The sequence below is a fragment of the Nomascus leucogenys genome, chromosome 9 (genome assembly GCF_006542625.1).
Source record: "Nomascus leucogenys isolate Asia chromosome 9, Asia_NLE_v1, whole genome shotgun sequence".
NCBI classification, from domain to species: Eukaryota; Metazoa; Chordata; class Mammalia; order Primates; family Hylobatidae; genus Nomascus; species Nomascus leucogenys.
The window spans coordinates 101,371,896-101,396,770 of NC_044389.1; the positions used below are offsets into that span (position 1 = coordinate 101,371,896).

At 44.3% G+C, this 24,875-nt stretch overlaps 1 protein-coding gene across 2 annotated transcripts in view; it reads left to right on the forward strand.

Annotated features, from left to right (window-relative positions):
- MCM10 (minichromosome maintenance 10 replication initiation factor) overlaps positions 1 to 24,480 on the forward strand; it is a 48,803-nt gene extending 24,323 nt beyond the window's left edge. For both annotated transcript variants that reach the window (XM_012499327.2, XM_012499328.2), the window contains exons 9-20: positions 50 to 166; positions 2,744 to 2,943; positions 5,157 to 5,257; positions 6,111 to 6,221; positions 6,309 to 6,426; positions 9,170 to 9,398; positions 12,061 to 12,205; positions 13,134 to 13,252; positions 16,030 to 16,143; positions 18,626 to 18,771; positions 23,726 to 23,768; positions 23,862 to 24,480. In XM_012499327.2, the coding sequence (XP_012354781.2) occupies positions 50 to 166; positions 2,744 to 2,943; positions 5,157 to 5,257; positions 6,111 to 6,221; positions 6,309 to 6,426; positions 9,170 to 9,398; positions 12,061 to 12,205; positions 13,134 to 13,252; positions 16,030 to 16,143; positions 18,626 to 18,771; positions 23,726 to 23,768; positions 23,862 to 23,945 (1,527 nt within the window). In that variant the 3' untranslated portion in view covers positions 23,946 to 24,480. The remainder of the gene's footprint in view (positions 1 to 49; positions 167 to 2,743; positions 2,944 to 5,156; positions 5,258 to 6,110; positions 6,222 to 6,308; positions 6,427 to 9,169; positions 9,399 to 12,060; positions 12,206 to 13,133; positions 13,253 to 16,029; positions 16,144 to 18,625; positions 18,772 to 23,725; positions 23,769 to 23,861) is intronic.
- The last annotated feature ends 395 nt before the right edge of the window (positions 24,481 to 24,875 follow it).

Sequence of the window (24,875 nt, forward strand, 5' to 3'; positions counted from 1 at the left end):
AGGCCATAATTTTGTCCACCTCTAACTCCTGCCCCACCTCTTCTTACAGGTGTGTTTATCTATCGATCATCCTCAGAAGGTCTTAATTATGGGTGAAGCTCTTGACCTGGGAACCTGTAAAGCTAAGAAGAAGAATGGAGAGCCCTGCACGCAGACTGTGAATTTGGTTAGTTTCAGCCTTGTTAGGATGGTTTCTGCTAAAGAAAAGAACAGTTAGGAATAAACTGTAGGTGCTTTAGCTGTGATGACCAGTTTGGAACTGAGTTTCCCACGTAAAGGAAGAGTCAAAATGAGAAAATTTAATGTGTAGTTAATAATTGCCAGTTTAAAAAAGTGAGGGCAGGGGAAAGGTGGGGGGATTTAACCTCTTAGGAAAGTGATCTTTTATCTGACCAAGAGGTTTAAGACAGAATTTTTGTTTGCCTTTAATTCTTGTAATTCCACAGAGCAAACGTGATGAAATACAAAGAAAATTGTATTTTATCCTATATTTTAACTCCATTATACCTTTTCTTCGGGCTTTTTTAAAAGTAATAGCTTCATTTAGGTATAATTCACATACCATGCAATTCACTCTTTTAAAGTAAGCAATTCAGGCCAGGTGTGGTGGCTCACTCTTGTAATCTCAATACTTTGGGAGGTCGAGGCGGACAGATCATCTGAGGTCACGAGTTTGAGACTAGCCTGGCCACCATGGTGAAACCCCATCTCTACTGAAAATACAAAAATTAGCCGGGCATGGTGGTGGGCGCCTGTAGTCCCAGCTACTCAGGAGGCTGAGGCAAGAGAATCACTTGAACCCGGGAGGCAGAGGTTTCAGTGAGCCGAGATCGCACTATTATACTCCAGCCTGGGCGAAAGAGTGAGATTCTGTCTCCAAAAAAGTATATAAATAAATAAAGCCAACAATTCAGTAATTTCTAGTACATTCACAGAGTTGTGCAGCCATCACCACTGTGTAATTTCAGAACCCTTTCATTGCCCCAGAAAGAAACCCAGTACCCACTAGCAATCACTCCCCAGTCTCGTCTCCCCCATCGCCTGGTAAACACTAACCTACTTTCTGTCTCTATGGATTTGCCTCTTCTAGACGTTTCATACAATGGAATCACAATATGTGACCTTTTCTGTCTGGCTTCTTTTGCTTAGCATAATTTTTCTCACAATCAATCCATGCCATAGCATTTATCAACACTTTATTCCTTTTTGTGGGTAAATAATATTCCATTATATGGATATACCACATGTTGTTTATTCTTTTTCATCAGTTAATACACACTTGGGTTGTTGCCACATTTAGCTATTATGAATAATGCTGCTAAAACACTCACATACAAGTTTTCATGTGGATGTATGTTTTCCACTCCCTTGGGCATATACCTGGGAGTGAGATTGCTGGGTCAACACGGTAACTGTCCAGATTTTGGAGGAACTGCCAGACTGGTTTCCCAAGTGGTCCACCAGCAATGGATGAACTTTCAAGTTTCTCCCTGTCCTCATCGGCACCTGTTACTGTATTTCTTTTTTGTTACAGCCATTGTAGTAGGTGTGAAGAGGTACTTCTCAGAGTTCTTTGAAAGGATTAAATGACAGGTTTTGGTTTCATCTTTTTTTATTTCCTTATTCCTTCCTATTAGATGAATTAGTGGGCAGGAAAGAATAAGGTGGGAGATGGTTGGAAAATGAGGTTTCAGAGTGAAGTACGTAACAGATCTCTCCGTGAGAACTAGATTCTTAAAAATCCATTGTCTGGACAGGGGCGGTGGCTCACGCCTGTAATCCCAGCACTTTGGGTGGCCGAAGTGGGCTGATCACTTGAGGTCAGGAGTTCGAGACCAGCCTGGCCAACATGGTAAAACCCCGTCTCTAGTAAAAATACAAAAATTAGCTGGGCGTGGTGGTGCACGCCTGTAATCCCAGCTACTTGGGAGGCTGAGGCACAAGAATCACTTGAACCCAGGAGGCGGAGGTTGCAGTGAGCCATGATCACGCCACTGCACTCCAGCCTGGGTGACAGAGCGAGACTCTGTCTCCAAAAAAATTCCATTGTTGCCGTAACTACTGTTCACCCAGTAGAACAATGGTGCACCATCTCTCTTTGTTTCGTTCACTGAAAGGATCGCACTTGTCCGAGGATCAACCAGAGAAACAGCTAGAAAAACCTCGCTGGGAGCTGATTTTGTTTTTAAATTATTTTTTATTGGGGCAAAATTCAAAATATACAGTTAACCAATTTACAATATATATATATATATAATTCAGTGATATTTAGTTGTGTAACCACCAGCTCCCTGGTTTCAGAATTCCATCACCCTGTAAAAACACTGGTACCATAAAGTCATCACTCCCATCCCCACTCCCTCCATCTCCTGGTGATGTCTAATCTGCTTTCGTCTCTATGGATTTGCCTCTTAAGTAAAAGGACTTAAATAACATGGGAACTTGTGTATCTGACTTCTCTCACCTAACTTGTTTTCAAGGTTCATCCTAGAAGCTGATTTCCTTTGTAGAAAGAGGGCAAGGGGTATTTCACCAGAACAGTGCTTTCAGGGGACTCGAAGGGAAGAACTTCTTCCCCTCAGGGACTGAGTAGCCCTTCCACATTGGGAACAGTCATGGAGGTCAGCAGGGAGGACTCTGCATGCGTCATGTTCCGGGAAGCGGGGAGAAGGAACTGTGTCTGCTCACTGCTGTTTCCTGGCCTGTTGCCCTCATCCTGATGCCACTGCTCTGCCTTTTGCAGCGTGACTGTGAGTACTGTCAGTACCATATCCAGGCTCAGTACAAGAAGCTCAGTGCAAAGCGTGCGGATTTGCAGTCCACCTTCTCTGGAGGACGAATTCCAAAGAAGTTTGCCCGCAAAGGCACCAGCCTCAAAGAACGGCTGTGCCAAGATGGCTTTTACTACGGAGGGGTTTCTTCTGCCTCGTATGCAGCTTCAATGTAAGACGTTCTTGGGGCTTCTTTTGGGCAGAGGATTTTGCTTATCAAAGACTAAACCTACTGGTTATACCTTCCTGTAACCGCCATAGGATACTTGTACAGGCTTTATCTTTCATAACTCATTGCCTGAAACAAGTTGGTTAAAGACCGCTTTTATTCCCAGGTAGAGAGAAAAATTTTCAGGAGAGAGAGAGAGATTAACTTGTGTTGGACTTTAAGAGAGCCCACTCTTCCTCTTCAACTTTTTTTTTTTTTTTTGAGACGGAATCTCATTCTGTCACCCAGGCTGGAGTGCAGTAGTGCAGTCTCAACTCACTGCAACCTCCACCAGCTGGGTTCAGGTGATTCTTCTGCCTCAGCCTCCTGAGTAGCTGGGACTACAGATGCGTGCCACCACGCCTGGCTAATTTTTGAATTTTTAGTACAGACAGGGTTTCACCATGATGGCCAGGCTGGTCTCAAAATCCTGACCTCAGGTGATCTGCCTGCCTTGGCCTCCCAAAGTGCTGGAATTACAGGCATGAGCCACTGCTCCCGGCCCCTCTTTGACTTCTAATGTAAATAGTGCACCTTTGTTAGGGCCATTAAAAATGTGTTAATTACAGTGTTAACACCTTTTAATTATTTCTCATACGACTATTTGAGTGAGGCTACAGACCTCGTGGAACCCAGATTTCATTCAGTGAGTGAATATACTATGAAGCCTCACACGGGGAGTGGGCGATGCTGGGCAGGCATACATGGCCCCTTGCCTGGGGATTCAGAGTCACTAGAGTCCCTGACGCTGTAATCCAGTGGTGTCCAATCTTTTGGCTTCCCTGGGCCCCTTTGGAAGAAGAATTGTCTTGGACTACACATAAAATATACTAATGATAGCTGATAAGCTTAAAAAAAAGAAAGAAGAAAAATCTCTTAATGTTTTAAGAAAGTTTATGAATTTGTGGTGGGCCGCATTCAAAGCCATCCTGGGCTGCGTGTGGCCCGCGGGCTATGGTTTGGACAAGCTTGTAATCGGTGGCCTCGTCACCACATTATATAAAGCATATCTGAGGACTTGGCACGAGGCAGCTACAGTTGGTCCAAAAATAAAATACAGATTTCTGTTCCCATTCCAACAGGAATGGGGCAAGAGGACTCACTTCCTGTTTCTTTTTTAACAGTAAGCATGTTTTTGAGATTTAAAATGATTTCTGAATTTTTCCAATGTAAAAGCAATACATGTATATTTGTCTTTTAAAAGAACATACAATCCAACCAATGGAAAAAATAAAAACCAACTATAATCCTACCACCTGAAAAACTGTTAGTTCTAGGCCAGGCACGATGGCTTACACCTGTAATCCCAGCACTTTGGGAATGGAGGCCAAGGCAGGAGGATTGCTTAAGCCTAGGAATTTGAGACCCACCTGAGCAACATGGCAAAATCCCATCTCTACCAAATGCAAAAAAATTAGCTGGGCATGGTGGCACACGCCTGTAGTCCCAGCTATTTGGGAGGCTGAGATGGGAGAATTGCTTGAGCCTGGGGAAGTTGAGGCTGCAGTGAGTCACGATTGCTCCATTGCACTCCAGGCTGGACAACAGAGTGAGATCTTGTCTCACAAAAATCCCCAAACTGTTAGTTTCTTGGTAATATACTCCTAGGTGTTGTGTTTTGTTTTTTCATATGTATAAATTTTTAGTAATATAAAATGAGGTCATATTGTTCCTATTCTTTGTATCCACTTTTTTTCAGTGTGAAATAATTAATGTTTTTCTTATGTATTTTTAGCAGCTACATAGTGTTCTTTTACATACTCTGCCTTAATTCATGTAAACAATTCCCTATGGGTGAACATTAATGGTGTTTCCAATGTGTGACATTATAAACAAAGCCGCCATTAATATCCTAAATTTTTGCATAATCCTTAATTATTTTGAGATAAATATGCAGATTGCTAGATCAAAGCATTGGCTTTTTTTTATTTCTTTTGCCAAATTTCCTTCCAGAATGGCCTCAAGCGGATTTGTAGGCTGCCTCTAGCTTTTCCTCTGTGACACAGTGCATAAACCAGTTATGCTATTGGGCCGTGACATTAAGAAAGCCTACTTAGATGGTGTTTTGAGAAACTTTGACGGTGTGTGTAATAAATGATTATATCTATGCCTTCTTTACCTCATCAGAGCATTGGGGCATTAGTGATTCTCCTTTTGGGCGTGACTTGTCATTTCAGTGCAGCAGCTGTGGCTCCTAAGAAGAAAATTCAAACCACTCTGAGTAATCTGGTTGTTAAGGGCACAAACTTGATCATCCAGGAAACACGGCAAAAGCTCGGTAACTGTTTTTCCATAAGAAATTTCTTTCTCCAGTTTAATTATGCAGTCTTAGGGATAAAAGACTACACATTGGGTACAGTGTACACTGCTCCGGTGATGGGTACACCAAAATCTCAGAAATCACCACTAAGAACTTATTCATGCACAAACATAAATGAATAAATAAGCAAGCAAGCAGTCTTTAGGGTTGAAAATGGATACAGCTCATACTGTTAAGTAATAAGAATCCAGTCATCACCTGTACTTAGTGAGTGGTGTGGTCTAACCTAAAGGAATCAAGCCAGGTTCGCAGGACCTTAAGAAAAAAACAGCATATTGATTTTAGCTGTGTCTTACCTTAGTATGCTTTTTAAAATTTCTTGGTGTATCTGGGTCCAACTCTTTACACCCAGCATTAGAATCAGCAGTATTATCTTCCTGGCCAAACTTATTGGTTATCTTTTGTTAAAATGGGTCTTGGTGATAAAAACAAAAAAAATTTTAATAAAATAAAAATAAATAAAAACCTGTCTTGATCAGAGAATGCAGCCCCCATCCTGGGCTTATGGTCATAAACAGTGATCAGGGACCCTTATCCTTAGTGGATATTCCAGAAACAGGGTATGGAATGACCCCCAGATTTAAGGGCTTAATATTCTAATCATTACTAGAAATAAAATATACTCAAGATACTCTGCCATCCTATGAGTCTGATGATAGAGGTTAAGGATTCTTTTCTTTCCTCTTGGTATTCCGTCTTCTTCATTTACATATGACTAAAATTATGAGTGCAGAGTTTACAAAGTGTTATGTCATATGACCTCAAACTATCTGAATGTGAATCCTCTAAAGCTGGTGTTGACCTGGCACAGGAATACCCCAGAAGAGCCTGTCTTGCTCCGAGGAGTTCAAGGAACTGATGGACCTGCCGACGTGTGGAGCCAGGAACTTAAAACAACATTTAGCCAAAGCCACAGCTTCAGGTACCATCAGCTGCGCAGCCACACGTGTGTCCCTGTGTTCCCTCAGACGCCCAGGGCACCCCCTCAGTCTGTGGGCTTCTGTTTCAGGGATCATGGGGAGCCCAAAACCGACCATCCAGTCCATCTCGGCCTCAGCACTCTTGAAGCAACAGAAGCAGCGTATGTTGGAGATGAGGAGAAGGAAATCAGAAGAAATAGAGAAGCGGTAAGAGGAGCAGATTTAATATTCCCCGCTTGGGTCATCCATCTCAGGCGTCCTCAGAATGTCTTCGTCGATTTCCAGAATGTGACTTCAGGTTTCGGTTGGCTGCGTTTTAACTCTGAAAGTTTAAAATAGTTTTCCCATAACCTGAATAGCATTTAAGGCTGTATTATTTCTTTTTTTTTTTTTTTTTTTGGAGACGGAGTCTCGCTCTTTCACCCAGGCTGGAGTGCAGTGGCGCGATCTCGGCTCACTGCAAGCTCCGCCTCCCGGGTTCACGCCATTCTCCTGCCTCAGCCTCTCCGAGTAGCTGGGACTACAGGCGCCCGCCACCACGCCCGGCTAATTTTTTGTATTTTTAGTAGAGACGGGGTTTCACCGTGGTCTCGACCTGACCTCGTGATCCGCCCGCCTCGGCCTCCCAAAGTGCTGGGATTACAAGCGTGAGCCACCGTGCCCGGCCTATTTCTTACGCTGGTGACTCCCAACACCAAATGGTACAGGTTAGAGTCGTTATCACCATGGAAAAGGGAAAGGAGTGAAATGTATGTAAAGAGGGTTTTTGTGAAGGGGGAGAGCATAGGTTCACCCGCTGGCTGTCATTTTCTCTCTCTCTTTTTTTTTTTTCTGAGACAGGTTTTCACTCTGTCGCCCCAGCTGAAGTGCAATGCCGCAGTGTCGGCTCACTGCAACCTCCATGTCCCAGGCTCAAATGATCCTCCTGCCTTGGCCTCCCAAGTAGTTGGGACTACAGGCATGTGCCACTATGCCTGGCTAATTTTTGCATTTTTTTATAGAGACTGGGTTTTGCCATGTTGCCCAAGCTGGTCTCAAACTCCTGGATGCAAGTGGTTTGCCTGGCTGCCATTTCTGGGTTTTGCCACAATTCAGTTTTTTTATGACAGGCAGAGCCAGTGGGTAGAGTACAGTTCTTTGGATAAAGGATAAAACTGAAGCGCTAAAAATGGAGTCATTTTAGAGGCAAACGCAAGTGGAAATGTGTTACTTGGCTTCAGCTAATAATTAAAAAAAAAAAATCAAGTGGAAATGCATACGGTAGGTGGACAAACGAATGATTCCTGAACTCAGGTCACCTGAATACTAATGAGAGCTGTGGTTCACAGGCACTTCATACGTACTCCATAAACACAGCATCTGAGCCTCCGGAGGCTTCTCAGCCTTGTTTTACTAATAGTGTGCCTGGAGGTCAGAGAGCTAGTTTATGGTGGGGCCGAGTTTTGGGCTCACACATGTTGTGCTCTGGTGCTGAACCTTTTGCCATCCCGAATCTGGGCTGCTGAAAGGCAGCTGCATCCATGAAAGGGAGTCAATGATAAGACAAGAGGAAATTCTTTGGGAAAGTAAGAGAATGGGTTTGGTCTCAGGCAGATTAGTTTGAAGTGCTGGTGGGATATCTATAAAGCTATTCATCTTGAGCCTACAGGTGACATAAATTATATACGTGGACATAGAAATATGTACAGAGTTGGGGGCCTCGTGGGAAATAGAGAATGCCCATCAGCTTGAAGGCATTGCGTAATGAAAATTTTCAGAATTCTGTTGGCCAAGGAAACCTTATCTTTGCCCAGGATTTGATAGGCAGTTTGCAAACACATCCTAGAGCTTGCAAGAGTGGCTGTGGGGTTGGGAAGAGTACTGCTCTGGGATGGCCTGGCTCCCCTCCTGAGTCTGGCCGTTGTGAGTAATGTGATCCTAGGCCTCAGTTTCTTCATGGATCAAATGAGAAGTTTGGACTAGATGATTTCTGGGGTTTGTTATTTGTTTTTAAATATCTCTTACAAGGCTGGCTCAGTGGCCCATGTCTGTAATCCTAGCACTTTGGGAGGCCGAGGCAGGCAGATCGCCTGAGCCCAGGAGTTCGAGACCAACCTGAGCAACATGGCGAAATCCTGTCTCTACAAACAATACAGGTGTTTGTAGGCACACTGTGGTCCCAGCTACTCGGGAGGCTGAGGTGGGAGGATCACCTGAGCCTGGGAGGCAGAGGTGGCAGCGAGCCGCAATCGTGCCAGTGCACTCTAGTCTGGGTGACAGAGCAAGACCCTGTCTCCAAAAATAAAAGTAAAATGCTCTTAAAACTATTTTTTGCCAGGCGTGATGGCTCGCACCTGTAATCCCAACACTTGGGAGGCTGAGGCACGAGAATCACTTGAACGCAGGAGGCAGAGGTTGCAGTGAGCCAAGATCACTGCACTCCAGGCTAGGTGACACAGCGAGACTCTGTCTCAAAAAAATTAAAAAAAATAAAAAAAGAGATGTAAAATAATCGCTGCAAGTGACAGTGTTTTTCATTAATGACTTCCAAATGTCTCACATGTATTGTCTCTTCCCAGTAGCGTAAACGAAGATGCAGGGATGTGCAATGAGTTCCTACAGGCCCTAGAGCTGACGGTAGGGGTGGGAATACAGTTCACACCGCATCTTCAGCTGTGTGCCTTGTGGATGACATCCACTGGACAGCCGATTGATAAAAACAGTTATCAGTTCTAAAGTGTTAGGACAATTACAGCTTATTCAAAGAAAACTCAATTCAGGAGGAGTTAGTAAAGCTAGTATTGTTCTTATCATGTGCAAATTTGAATTACCAGCCTAGAAGGGGACATTATTTTGCTAACAACTAGCTCCCAATTGGTGGCCTGCCTGCCACCTCCCAGTCCACTTTGAGTTCTAGAGTTTTTATTTTCGTAAACCCTGTTTGCATATTTTGACTGTATGTTCTTTAAAGATTTCTGCAGAACTCAAGTGAAGTTGAGAGCCCAGCTGTGCCATCCTCATCAAGACAGCCCGCTGCTCAGCCTCCACGGACAGGATCCGAGTTCCCCAGGCTGGAGGGAGCCCCGGCCACAATGACGCCCAAGCTGGGGCGAGGTGTCTTGGAAGGAGATGATGTTCTCTTTTATGATGAGTCACCACCACCAAGACCAAAACTGAGTGCTTTAGCAGAAGCCAAAAAGGTAACTGGCATCTTTTCTCTTTAACACTTGAGTTTGCATTCTGTAGGGCAGAGCTGGAGGAAAGACAGACACCTAATAGCTGTTTATTGATCGTGATCATTAGAGTCAGTGTAATTTGAAAACATGGTAGTGTCAACATAATATTAAAAGAAAGTTAGATCTGTTATCTCAACACTTTTTCTTGTCAGGCTACAAGAGGTAGCCTAGAGGAAGATAGTGTTTTATAACCAGAGGCATTGACAGTAGGAAAACAATTCTTGGAATTGTTGAGGTGAGACTGTAAAATGGTGGTTTAAGGAATCCTTCTTTTTTAATGTTTTATTTATTTATTTATTTATTTATTTATTGAGACGGAGTCTCACTCTATCACCCAGACTGGAGTGTAGTGGTGCAATCTCGGCTCACTGCAACCTCCGCCTCCTGGATTCAAGCAATTCTCCTGCCTCAGCCTCCCGAGTACCTGGGATTACAGGTGCCCACCACCACACCCGGCTAATTTTTGTATTTTTAGTAGAGACAGCATTTCACCATATTGGCCAGACTGGTGGTCTCGAACTCCTGACCTCAAATGATCCGCCCACCTCGGCCTCCCAAAGTACTAGGAATATAGGTGTGAGCCACCATGCCTGGCGATTTTATTTTTTATTTTTTGAGACAGTCTCCTCCTGTCACCCATGCTAGAGTGCAGTGGTGCAGTTTGGTTCACTGCAGCCTGAACCTCCCAGGATTGATTGATCCACCTGCCTCAGCCTCCCAAGTAGTAGCTGGGACTGCAGGCACACGCCACCATGCCTTGGCTAATTTTTGTATTTTTTATAGAGATGGGGGCCTCCCTTTGTTGCCCAGGCTCGTCTTGCACTCCTGGACTCAAGCAGTCCCACCTCAGCCTCCCAAAGTGCTGGGACTACAGGCATGAGCCACTGTGCCTAACCAAGACTCCTTTAAAAGAAATCTTACACAAAAGTCCAGTCCCATGACAGGTGAAAGCTGAGTTGCTGTGGCTGAAGTAGGGGTAGGGCACCCAGAGCCCCACCTGCCCGCTTCCTGAGTTCCCTGATCGAGCCTCTCTCTTCCCTCAAGTTAGCAGCTGCAGCCAAATGAAGGGCAAAGCTTGCTGTATGCCAAAACCTTACCTATAATAATAACAACAGTAATACCTATAATAACCATGGCACATGTCCATATTACTCTGTACTTGTGATATGTGTGTGCCGTGTATTTACTATGTTTATTTATTTATTTATCTATTTTTATTTATTTTTTTTGAGATGGAGTCTCGCTCTGTCACCCAGGCTGGAGTGCAGTGGTCCGATCTCGCCTCACTGCAGCCTCCGCCTCCTGGGTTCAATTGGTTCTCCTGCCTCAGCCTCCCGAATAGCTGGGATTACAGGTGCCCACCACCATGCCTGACTAATTTTTATATTTTTAGTAGAGACAGGGTTTCACCATGTTGGCCAGGCTGCTTTCGAACTCCTGACCTCAAGTGATCCACTTGCCTCAGCCTCCCAAAGTGCTGGGATTACAGGCATGAGCCACTGCGCCTGGCCAGGAATGTATTTACTATGTAAAGATTCATACTTTGCAGATGTTATCTTATTTCATCCATACAACCATGACCTTCAAAAGGTAGGTCAATGCTATATCATCATTTCCTTCCCTTTTTTTGTGTGTTTGTTTTGAGACAGGGTCTCACTCTGTCTCCCAGGCTGGTGTACAGTGGTGCAATCACAGCTCACTGAAACCTCCACCTCCCTGGGCTCAGGTGATCCTCCCACCTCAGTCCCCTGAGTAGCTGGGACTACAGGCATGCGCTATCCTGCCCAGCTAATTTTTGCTTTTTTTTTGAGACAGAGTCTGGCTTTGTTGCCCAGGCTGGAGTGCAGTGGCGCGATCTGGGCTCACGGCAAGCTCTGCCTCCCGGGTTCACGCCATTCTCCCGCCTTAGCCTCCCGAGTAGCTGGGACTACAGGCACCCACCACCATGCCCAGCTAATTTTTTTGTATTTTTTAGTAGAGATGGGGTTTCACCGTGTTAGCCAGGATGGTCTTGATCTCCTGACCTTGTGATCCGCCCGCCTTAGCCTCCCAAAGTGCTGGGATTACAGGCATGAGCCACCACGCCCAGCCAATTTTTGTATTTCTTGTAGAGATGAAGTCTCGCTATGTTGCTCAGGCTGGTTTTAAACTCCCAAGCTCAAGAAATCTACCTGCTTCGGCCTCCCAAAGTGCTGGGTTTACAAAGAGCCACCATGCCAAGCCCCATTTCCATTTTATAAATGAAAAATTAAGTAATTTTCCTTGGGTTACAAGCTAGTCCATGGCAGAGCTGGATGGAACTGTATCTTAATTCTCTCTGATTCTAAAACTTCCAAAATGGTGATGTGGCTCCTTTATGGATCTGGAAGCCTGCAGTCTTGCTGATGTCAAACTTGTTATATTTAAATAAACTAAGATTTTATTGGTCAACATATAGACCTGTCTCCCATGCTATTATATTCTAGTAATTGTGTTAATAATACTAAGTAAAATTAAGATATGTTCTGCCAATTTCTGTCAGAGAACAGCTAGAATTCACTGGTTAATAATAAAAAAGGGATCCAGGTCTATAAGTGCCTCTGTCATCTTTTAGATCTTTACCTCCCTCTCATTCCCTTTTTTCTAGTTAGCTGCTATCACCAAATTAAGGACAAAAGGCCAGGTTCTTACAAAAACAAACCCAAACAGCATTAAGAAGAAGCAAAAGGACCCTCAGGACATCCTGGAGGTGAAGGAACGTGTAGAAAAAAACACCATGTTTTCTTCTCAAGGTACTGCAGTTTCACAGTTAACAGTGGGAAAGAGAAACTGTTTCTAAGGGAAATATGTTCTAAACCCAAACCAGCACCCAGATATCAAGCAATTACTTCCATTTCCTCCTATATTGAATACCTATATAGAATTTCTACAGGTGGAACTGATTTTTTTTTTTTTTTTTTTTTGATGGAGTCTTGCTCTGTTGCCAGGCTGGAGTGCAGTGGCGCAGTCTTGGCTCACTGCAGCCTCTGCCTCCTGGGTTCAAGCGATCCTCCTGCCTCAGCCTCACGAGTAAGTGGGACTACAAGCGCGCGCCACCACACCCAGCTAATTTTTTTGTATTTTTAGTATAGATGGGGTTTCACCATGTTGGCCAGGATGATCTCGATCTCTTGACCTCGTGATCTGCCCGCCTTGGCCTCCCAAAGTGCTGGGATTACAGACGTGAGCTGGAACTGATTTTTTTTATAATCACATTAAATTGGAATGAAATTGGGCACAATTTGAATACTTGGGAATAGGATTGCTCATTGGATCTTTGTACATATATATATTAGCATAAAGATTTACTTTGACAGAACTAGAATTCCTTTGTTTTAAATTGCGGTATCTTTATTTTTAAAACTCTGAAGTTGGCAATATCATTTTAACATAATTGTCAACATTATTTAACATTGTTGTTATCTGTTATTATCGTCAGCTGCCTATTTGAAGGTGAAAAAGAGATTCTATTTAGTGGTAAAATCTGCCACCACCCCACATTCTAGGCTCAGCTTCTTGGCTCACCTCTGAGAGCTTTTCCCTGCTGGGACCAGCTGGGTAGGTCAAGTTTGAAGGGCTGGTAGGCAGAGGAGGAGGGAGTGGGAGGGAATGGAGTTGATGAGGCGCACTGGCTTTCTGAAATTTCTTGGTCACTGCTGCTGTTTGTTCCTTGTGCCCTAGCTGAGGATGAATTGGAGCCTGCCAGGAAAAAAAGGAGAGAACAACTTGCCTACCTGGAATCTGAGGAATTTCAGAAAATCCTAAAAGCAAAATCAAAACACACAGGCATCCTGAAAGAGGTAAGAGCCCAAAAGCTCAAGGATGGTGTTGATGTCCAATGTCCTTCAAAGCCAAGGTGCTAGCTGTAGGACCAAGAATCTGTTGTTTGTTTTATTTTGTTTTTCTGAGACGGAGTCTCAGTCTGTGGCCCAGGCTGGAGTGCAGTGGCGCAATCTCGGCTCACTGCAAGCTCCGCCTCCCAGGTTCAAGCGATTCTCCTGCTTCAGCCTCCCAAGTAGCTGGGATTACAGGCGCCTGCCACCACACCAAGCAAATTTTTGTGTTTTTAGTACAGACAGAGTTTCACCATGTTGGCCAGGCTGATCTCTAACTCCTGACCTCAAGTGATCCTCCTGCCTTGGCCTCCCAAAGTGCTGGGATTACAGGCGTGAGCCACCATGCCCGTACCCAGCCAAGAATCTGCTTTTTACATAAATCTAGAAGTAGGTATATGTCAGTTTGTTTGCGTTTGCTTTGAAGAACAGGAGAATTTCTAATAGATTTTAGCTTTGTCCTTGTCTCTTTACTGAAGAATATCATTTGATTTAACATGACTTAAATAGATATCAATATTATAAAAATGTTTGCATTTGGTTATGGCTGTGAAATTATGTTTAAATGGCTCTACACTGCTGCTCTTTTCTGCCTTGCAATATGCAAAAAGAGTTTTCCCATTCCAGTATTTTTATATTGGCATTTCAAATGCTCTAAATCAGTAGTTAACCCCATCACACCCAAGGACCCTTTTTAATAACAAGTATTTTGTTTTGCTTCCTTATCTTGAAATAAAATTCATAGATAATATGAATTACCTATACTAGTCATTTCAAAAAAAAAATATCCTAATGCAAATAAGAAAAAATGAAAATATTTGTGATAAAGATACAGATTTCATTATGGATTCATAAATGCAGAGGCAGAACTAGCTTAGGGGAAGTAATAAAGTCATCAGAGGCTTGGACTTACCAGTGTAAATGAGCCAGAAATGGAGGCTCACATAGGTTTGTGTCTTGGTAAATAGCATGGATCTATTGCTTTGAGAATGTAGGGCTTTTGTCAGGGGTTGGAGGGGTGTTCAGACAGGGTTTCCATATGTTCCCCAAGCTGGTCTTGAACTCCTGGGCTCAAGCAATTCTCATACCTCAGCCTCCTGAGTAGCTAGGACTAGATAATGTACTTTTGTGGGGGGGGTTGGGTTGGGGAGGTTTTGTTTTTTTTGGGACAAGGTCTTTTTCTGTCCCCCAGGCTGGAGTGCAGTGGCGCCATCAGGGCTCACTACAGCCTCGAACTTCTGGGCTCAAGTGATGTTCTCACCTCAGCCTCCCAAGTAGCTGGGACTACAGGCGCATCACCATGACTGGCTAATTTTTTTTTAATTAATTTTTTTTTTTTTAGAGACAGGGTTTACCTATGTTGCCCAGGCTGGATTGTGTGTGTGTGTGTGTGTGTGTGTGTGTGTGTGTGTGTGTGTGTGTGTGTTTAAGTAAATAATCCTTAGAAGCCAAAGTACCATTGTCTCTCAGTATACACAGGAGTCTAGTTTTACTCTTGGAATAGTCAACATAGGTTAAAACCATGCACAAATGTTGTAGGATTGTGTAGAAAGCAGTTAGATTCTAGGGTTTTAATCAGGTTCCCCATCCACACAGATGTCTCATAGAGCACACAGAAGCCAGGCAGGATGAGAAGCAATCCTTGGTCGTGCTAGTGACTGTCGCATGCATTGCAGACAGTGCAGCACCCCTGGTGCCCGCCAGCCACAGAGGTAGCAATCATTGCAATGAAAAAGAAAGTGCTGCCACCAGTTTTCAAAATATCCCCATTCGTATCACTACCCCGAATGATCTGCTCTTCCTTTGATTAACAAATAATTAACGAGACAGTTCTGCATCATATCTTTTCACTGGACTTGAAACTCAGGAGAGATGCCAGAGCTGACTCTGCAGCCTACAGAGTTGAGCACCTCACCTCTGTGGCACCTGAGGCCCCGGGCCCTCCTGTCTGTGGGGCAGCACTAACCCCATCGCTGCACCCACATTCTGCCACAAGCATCTCTGCCCTCAGGGCTGTTCCCTGATGTTCCGTGCACCCAGGAAACTCATCAGTGGGGGCCTGGAATACCTTGTGTATGTGGAGTCTGTATTAGAACAGTAGAAATAACTGCCTTCAGGCACACACTTGACATACTGATACTGTCATGTTAGGAGTGTTTATTTGTATTTGGTGCTTTAAAAATCACCAAATGGGCCAGGTGCGGTGGCTCATGCCTGTAATCCTAGCACTTTGGGAGGCCAAGGCAGGCGGATCACCTGAGGTCAGGAGTTTGAGACCAGCCTAGCCAACAGGGTGAAACCCCATCTCTACTGAAAATCCAAAAATTTAGCTGGGCATCGTGGCAGGAACCTGTAGTCCCCACTACTCAGGAGGCTGGTGCAGGAGAATTGCTTGAACCCAGGAGGCGGAGGTTGCAGTAAGGTAGAGATTGCACCACTGCACTCTAGCCTAGGTGACAGCGAGTCTCCATCTCAAAAATAAAATAAAAATAAAAATCACCAAATGCTCTCATGTCCCTTTGTTTTTGCATATTAAGAGCTCATTTCTATGCATCATCATCTTTTGCTTTGCAGCTCATGAGGTGCTATCCAGGGCCCTCTCACACTTAGCCTGCCTCTTTCGTTCTGTTGTTTTGATTATTATCTGCTGAGTCATTTGAATAATCATCAGGTCACTCTTACTGCGCTGCCTGAGTGCATACTGGATTTAGTAACAGGTCTTCCATTATGCCCTGTCATTCCAGGCCGAGGCTGAGATGCAGGAGCGCTACTTTGAGCCACTGGTGAAAAAAGAACAAATGGAAGAAAAGATGAGAAGCATCAGAGAAGTGAAGTGCCGTGTCGTGACATGCAAGACGGTGGGTGAAGGCGGGGGCTGCAGCAACCCATGGGCCCTGTGTGGTGCTTTTGTGACTCAGCAGCATGTGGAGAACCTGTGGGATCTGGGGCCCTATCTCGTGATGTGTCAGTTAATTAGGCTGGAAAGAAAGGGCGTAGGTAGCCCAAGACCTGGCTTCCTGCCTGAACTGGCTGCTGTGCTCTGCTGATGGAGTGTTTGTCAAGGGGATTCTTCTCTCATTTGACCACAGCCCCCAGTTTGGATGGGCCCTAACATCTCTTCCCCTGGACCACTGGGTCCGCGTGGCTCTGACCACTCTTTCTCAGGTTCTGGTGTATCCTTGCTCAGTGTTCTCAGGCCTTGGGACCGTGGTTGAACCCCTTGGCTTCTCATGTTATGATCCACCACTGCTTCCCTATTCCTGGCTCAACCTGCTCTGTTGAGTCTCAAGCCAGAGTATGGATTATATCATCATCTGTGTTTGCAGAATTTTTATCATAAATCTGTTAGAAAAATCTAAGTCCTCTATTCTCAACATTGATTAAACATGGGAAGAAAGGGCTGGGTGCAATGGCTCACGCCTGGAATCCCAGCAATTTGGGATGCCAAAGCAGGAGGATCACTTAAGGCCAGGAATTTGAGACCAACCTGGGCAACATCGTGAGACCCCATCTCAACAAAAAATAAAAAATTAGTGGGGTGTGGTGGTGCACACCTGTGGCTCCAGCTACTTGGGAGGCTGAGGCGGGAGGATCACTGAAGCCCAGGAATCCAAAGCTGCAGTGAGTTATGATCACGCCACTGCACCCTAGCCTGGGCAATGGAGCGAGATCCTATGTCAAAAAGAAAAAAGACAAGAAAGAAGAAACCTCTTGCTGAACACTGTTCCTTCCATTACCATTTGTTCCCACAATCCCTCTGTGGCAAATCAGCCTACTTAATAAACCTGCAAAAGAGGTGGAAGTGGTGTAGCTTACCAAGTGCACTTTTCTCTGTCTTATTCCTTTTAACACTTTAGCTCTCCTAGGTATTTGGGGGTCAGTTCCGAATCAGCTGCCACCAAAAGTAGGGCTTCCTTGAGAAAGTTTCTGTCTTGGAGCATAAGTAAAGATGATTCTTTTAAACGTAATTTTTGGAAGACAGGAAACACAAACCCACCCTTGCATTTCACCCCAGATGACAGATCTTACTCTGACACAGCGGTGGACCTGCACGCGGACTTGGTGGGTTTGTCTCCTGTTGCTGCCATAACAAATGATCACAAATGAGGTGGCCTAACACAATGCACATTTATTGTTATTATTTATTTAGTTAGTTTTGGAGACAGAGTCTCACTCGGTCACCCAAGTTGGAGTGCAGTGGCATAATCTCAGCTCACTGCAACCTTGCCTCCCTGGTTCAAGCGATTCTCATGTCTCAGCCTCCTGAGTAGCTGGTATTACAGACATGCACCAAACTGCCCAGCGAGTTTTTGTATTTTTAGTGGAGATGAGGTTTCACTGTGTTGGACATGCTGGTCTGGAACTCCTGACCTCAGATGATCTGCCTGCCTCAGCCTCCCAAAGCGCTGGGATTACAGGCATGAGCCACCATGCCTGGCCTCACAGTGTACATTTATTATCTCTTATGTAGATCAGAAGTCTGTGTGGGTCTTGCTGGGCTAAAATCAGGGTGTAGCCAGGGCCGGGTTTCCTGCAGATGGGGCTGCTGTAGGGGAGAATCATCTCCTTGCCCAGCTTCTGAGTCACAGCATTCTTGCTTTTCCTCACTTCCTCCACACAGCCACAGTAGGGTGTGCACGTTTTTAGGGGGCCATTGTCATGCCAGCCTTGGGCTCACCACTCTGCTGTGCACTTTCTGAGGTCGTCCAAGTCTCGGGTTATTGATCAAACTCAGTGTAATTCCCAGAAGTTACATTGCTGTCTCCTGCACATGTTTTGCTGTTCACCCACCCCTTCTCATTCTCTTTGGTCCTTCTGAGGATGGAAATTTAAAGTGAATTCCTTAATCTCTCTTTCTTGGCTTTGCTGCTAATAGGGAGTAAGAATAAGCCTATATCCTTTTTATAGATCGTAGAAGAGAATGAAAGAGCTGCTGATTAGTCTTTCTAAATAGATCCCAAGCCTCAGCATCCTATATAAGCAAGGGGCCATAATGACTAGCACAGACTGACCGAAGCTATTTAGGGGTTTACAGTACGTTTCCTCTCCTGCCCTTGCTATTGTCGTCATGGAACATGTTACACGATAACAAAGTTATTGTGTACTTTATGCTGGATCAGAAATTGGGCCAAATGTGAGAAACGGTGGTATCAGTGTGAGGGAGTCGGGCAATCACATGGGTCACTGTAGCAAGAGGCGAAGGTGGCCCAGTCCCCTACCAAGGGCCAAGGTGGTGATGAGAGACCAGCTGGTCGTAGAACAGATTGCCCTGACTGCAGCTGAGCATTTGTCCTCAAAGGCTGTTCACCGGATGTGTGGGTTTTTTGTTGCTCTGTGTAGTGTGCCTACACCCACTTCAAGCTGCTGGAGACCTGTGTCAGTGAGCAGCACGAATACCACTGGCACGATGGCGTGAAGAGGTTTTTCAAATGTCCCTGTGGAAACAGAAGCATCTCCTTGGACAGACTCCCGAACAAGCACTGCAGGTATGAGAATCACCTGGAGCTCTTTGTCCCACGTGGGGGTTTTCATCTCTTTTTCCAGAGTCTGTGATTCTGTTCCCTTGGATGATCATTTCGTGCCTTCTTATAGCTGCAGGCTACCCTTGGGACTCAAGCTGTTAACTGAAATCCCTGGAAGGAAGGGACCCTACCCTTTCACTGCTGTCCCCAACACCTAATATAGTGCCTGGCCCATAGGGGGTCCTCAGAAGTGTTTGTTGAATACATAAGTGAAGAATCATAGGGTGGGGTGGTGAACATGTGTGTGTTTGTTGGGGGCTAGGATGCACATAATATTTTTTTCCTCTCTCTACTCCACAGTTATTTGATCATTTTAAATGTCTTTAGCTTGTGAGGACTGCTATTCTTCAGTATCCAAGGGGCATTGGTCCCAGGACAGCACTCTTCCCCACATTATACCAATATCTGTGGATGCTCAAGTCTCTGATATAGTGTCATATTTGCATATAACGTGCACACATCCTTCCATACACTTTAAATCATCTCTAGATCACTTAGAATACCTAATACAATGTAAATGCTGCAAATAGTTGTTATATTATTTTTTCTTTCCTTTTTTTTATTATACTTTAAGTTTTAGGGTACATGTGCACAACGTGCAGGTTAGTTACATATGTATACATGTTCCATATTTGTGTGCTGCACCCATTAACTTGTCATTTAACATTAGGTATGTCTCCTAATGCTATCCCTCCCCCCTCCCCCACCCCACAACAGGCCCTGGTGTGTGATATTCCCCTTCCTGTGTCCATGTGTTCTCATTGTTCAATTCCCACCTATGAGTGCAAACATGTGGTGTTTGGTTTTTTGTCTTTTATTGTATTTTTTTTTATTGTGCTTCCCGTGTGTGTGTGTGTATATATATATATATATATATATATATTTTTTTTTTTTTTTTTTTTTTGTATAAATTTAAGGGGCACAAGCGCAATTTTGTTACCTGGATAGTTTGTGTAGTTGTAAAGTCAGGGCTTTTAGTGTAGCCATCACCTGAAATAATGTACATTGCACCCATTAAGTAATTTCTCCTCCCTTGCCCCCTCCCACCCTTCAGTGTCTATTATTCCACCTTCTGTGTCCTTGCATACACATTAGCTTCCATTTATAAATGGGTACGTGCAGTATTTGACTTTCTGTTTCTGAGTTTTTTCACTTAGGATAATGGCCTCCAGTTCCATCCACATTGCTGTAAAAGACATGACTTCATTCTTTGTTACGGCTGAGCAGTATTCCATTGCGTTTATGTACCACATTTTCTTTATCCAGTCATCTCTTGATGGGCATTTAGGTTGATTCCATGTCTTTGCTATTGTGACTAGTGCTGCGATAAACATACATGCGCAGAAGTCAGTATACCGATATCTTGTTCTTTAGGTAGATACCCAGTGTGGGATGGCTGGATTGAATGGTAGTTTTATTTTTAGTTCTTAGAGAAATCTTCATATGTTTTCTATACAAGGTTGTGCTAATTTGCATTCCCACCAGTGTGAGCATTCCCTTTTCACCACATCCACGCCAGCATCTGGTTATTTTTTGCCTTTTTAATAATAGCCATTCTTACTGGTATAAGATGATATCTCTGATGATGAGTGTTTTTCCGAATACTTTGGACCCGCAGATGGGATGGTTGAACCCACAGGTGCGATGGGCTAACTGTGTGTGTTGTAAGGGTCTTTTGTTTCTCTTTTTACTTTTGGGGGCAACGTCAGATACGGAGGCAGAGCTGCCGTGTTTGACAGTCAAGGAACATCATTCACGTAGAATACGACGATGGCACCTCTGGAGCTGGGTTAAGGAACCCTCCCTGGTGCAGCATGCTGCCATCGCAGGTCCATCCAGTGCCATCCCCGACTCATTCACGTGCTCTTCTTACCCATTCTCCCTCCATCCCATCCCTTCACACCATCCTCAGCCATTCTCCAATGGTTGCTGTGATCCTCTTGTTAATTTTCTTGTGAATGTGTACTGCTTGCTATGCAGCCATTTTTATTTCACATAGGTGGTACAGAATTAGATGTCTCATTTGATTTTGTTTCTCACTCGGCTCTGTGTTTGTAGGATGCGTCTGTGCCCGCTATGTTCATCGGTCTGCTGTTCCTAACTGATGACAGTGCCCAAGGCAGCACCCATCACATTTCACCTGCGTGCACCCTAACCCTCCCCACACATGTCCCCTGGCCTCAGCCCCTCAGTGCTTTCACCTCAATGAGTTCTTATTCTTGTCAAGAGCTCTCACTGGGATAGTATCACTGCCTTTTTGTGTGCTTGCTTATTTTCATTTGTTGTTTACTTCCTGGAATTCATACTTCACTCTCACTTCAGATTCTCCAGGGTCGATCCAGAGATCCGAGGGAGGGAGCCAGGAACCCGGGCCAGTTCATCACTTTACCAGGAGCTGGCTTGCCAATTTTTCACAATCTAGATTATAATTTTTAAGTAGTTATTTATATATTGATACTTGACTTCTTTCCAAAATAGATGACTAAAAATGTCCTTATAGCAAGAGCTTACAGAAAACGTTAGAAAAATTAAAAAAAAATTCTGTTCATTAAGTACAGGGCACAAATGGAAGGGCACAATGCCTTTCAGCCTCCAGATGGCACTGTGATGTTAAGAACCATGCTTTTTCTGGACCTTTTGTCAGTTGCTTTTTTTTTTTTCCTTCTTTTTCTGAGATAGGGTCTCACTCTGTCATCCAGGCTGGAGTGCAGTGCCATGATCATAGCCCATTGCAGCCTTGAACTCATGGGCTCAAGCGATCCTCCTGCTTCTGCCTCCTGAGTAGCTGGGACTACAGGTGTGCACCACTACACCCAGCTAATTTTTTAATTTACGTTTTTATAGAGACAGGGTCTCACTATGTTGTCCAGGCTGGTTTCGAACTCCTGGGCTCAAGTGGGCTCAGCTGCCCAAAGTGCTGGGATTACAGGCCTGAGCCACCATGCTTGGCTAGTTCTTGATCTAGAACAGAAGTCAGCACACATTGCCTATAAAATGTCAGTGGTGAATATACAGGCTTTGTGGGCCAGATGATCCGTCACAACCACACAGCTCTGCTGAAAGCAACCATAGATAATACACAGGCAACTGGGCACAGCTGCGTTCAAACTGGTGATGTGCTGGATTGGGGTTGTAGTTGGCTGACTCCTGACTAGAATAGTGATGTTTTTTTTTTTTGTTTTGTTTTGTTTTTTTTCACAATTTTATCATTGATCTACATATAGGCTACCAGAGTTCTCTCCGTTGATACTGAACCAGTCCGTAGAGGTGGAAGGTGATGGTTGGGAGGCTGTAAGGGCTAAGGCCACTGGCGTGCCACCTTTCAGGGCAGGAATTGTGATACGGTTTGGCTGTGTCCCCACCCAAATCTCATCTTGAATGGTAGCTCCCATAATTCCCACAAGTTGTGAGAGAGACTCAGTGGGAGGTTATTGAATCATGGGGCAGGTCTTTCCCAGGCTGTTCTCATGATAACAAATAAGTCTCATGAGATCTGATGGTTTTATAAAGAAGAGTTCCCCTGCACATGCTGTCTTGCCTGCTGCCATGTAAGACATGCCTTTGCTCTTCCTTCGTCTTCTACCATGATTGTGAGGCCTCCCCAGCCATGTGGAACTGAGTCCGTTTTACTTCTTTCCTTTATAAATTACCCAGTCTTGGGTATGTCTTTATTAGCAGCATGAGAACAGACCAATATGAGTAGACTCTAAGCTAGGTAAGGGGAAGGGGAGACAGGCAGAGCATCCCCACCCCACCCCAACCCTCTAAAATCCAAGGGAGCTGGCAGACATACTTCCTTGGCTTTATTATATGTCTTCTCTCTTTCTCTCTCTTTTTCCCAGATTAAACTTTGTAGGAAATAAGTTTTCACCATAGTGTTCACATGCCTTCTCAGGGTGGAAGTCACCCACCATTTTAAAAACGAGAGCAAGAAGGGCTGGACTTGGTGGTTCATGCTTGTAATCCCAGCACTTTGGGAGGCTGAGGCAGATAGAACACTTGAGCCCAGGAGTTCAAGACCAGCGTGGGCAACATAGTGAGACTCCCCATCTCTACAGAAATTTAAAAATGAGCTGGGCATGGTGGTGTACACCTTTGGTCCCAGCTACTCAAGAGGCTGAGGCAGGAGGATCACTTGATCCCTGAAGATCAAGGCTGCTGCAGTGAGCTGTGCTCGCACTGCTGCACTCCAGCCTGGGCCACAGAGTGAACCCTGTCTCTAAAAAAATAAAAACAAAACAAGAGTCCCTGGGCCCTTTGAATAAAAAGAGAGTAAGGAGGCTGGGCGCAGTGGCTCACGCCTGTAATCCCAGCACTTTGGGAGGCTGAGGCGGGCAGATCACTTGTGCCCAGGAGTTTGAGGCCAGCATGGGCAGCATGGCAAAATCCCATCTCTCTAGAAAAAAAAAAAAAAAAAAAAAGGAAAAGAAAGTGAGTAAAGGCTTTTGGGTTATAAAGAGAAAGGGAGAAGGATGATCCAGACTAGAAAGAAGATTTTTCCTTTCTTAGCTCAACCTTTTTGCTCCAAAAAAAAGAGGAGAAAGGGGCCAAACATAGATTGTCTTGCACCAGAGTGCCAGCTCCTTAAATCTGAGTCTCATCCCAACCACTATCAGTTGTAAAAACCAAGGGTGCATTCATTACCTGCAGCGCGTGGATCCCTGTGGTGCCATCATTTGAAGCTCCATCTCTGAAGCCTCTAGCTTTGTAAGGACCTACAGACCACTTCCCAAGTCAGTGCAGGTTTATTTTTGTCACATTCAAGCATAACCTCAGATTTGGCATACAATACGAATGTCACTTTGAACAGCTTCTCCTTGAATGGGGGCCTACTTTCCCCAGGTGCAGTGAGCACGGTCGTCTTTACGTGAGTGGGCCTACACCACCCTGCTGAGTAAATCCATCTGTTCTGTTTCAGTAACTGTGGCCTCTACAAATGGGAACGGGATGGAATGCTAAAGGTATGCCATTTGCGTACTAATTTTTGACTCCTTTTAGTGACCCGTGCCAATAATGTTGAACCATCTCCTATTAAAATATTTTCATTTTTCTAGGAAAAGACTGGTCCAAAGATAGGAGGAGAAACTCTGTTACCAAGAGGAGAAGAACATGGTAAATTTCTGAACAGCCTTAAATAACCCGAACTTCAGACATTTTCCCACAGGCTTCCTGGCCTCCTGTGACTCTGGAAAGCAAAGGATTGGCTGTGTATTGTCCACTGATTCCTGATTGACGCCGTCAAAAACAAATGCTTGTTAAGCCCATAAGCTTTGCCTACTTACTTTCTGCCACTGGGTTGGTTTGATACCACATTTAACATTGACATTTAAGTGGAAAACCAAGTTATCATTGTCTTTTCTAAGCTCAGTGTGGATGATTGCATTACTTCATTCATTGAAGTTTTTGCCCAAAAATTGGAAGGTAAACAGAGAGCTATGTTTCTGTATCTTTTGGTTATAGAGTGTTCACTTCTTTATTATAACAAAATTCTAGTGTTTATACAAACACTCAGAGGCAAAAGAATTAATTTAGCTTAATTCTTACTCCAGGTAAGTTGCTTAACTTCTGGGCTTCAGTTTTCTCATCTGTAAAATCAGGAAGATTGGACTGAGTGATCCTGAAATGTATTTTTTAGCACTGGATTTCTACAAATAATAAAACTTTTTCCCATCTAGATAATGATGATCACTGCCTTTAATATAGTCAAGCCAGATTTCTTCATTCAATTCTGTTATCTCTGTTTTACTCTTTGAAATTGATCAAGCCACTGAACCACTTTGCATTTCAGCTTATATATGGAGAGAGAAAGAAGGCTCTCTGCTCTTACATTATTGTGGAGCCCTGTGATAGAAATAGGTAAAATCTCATTTTATTTTTGTAAATTTTTTTATTTTTTACGACAGGGTCTCGCTCTGTCACCCCGGCTGGAGCGCAGTAGTGCGATCGTGACACACTGCAGCCTCGGCTTCCCTGGGCTCAAGCGATCCTCCCACCTCAGTCTCCCAAATAGCTAGGACTACAGGCGTGCATGACCAAGCCCAACTAATTTTTGTATTTTTTGTAGAGAT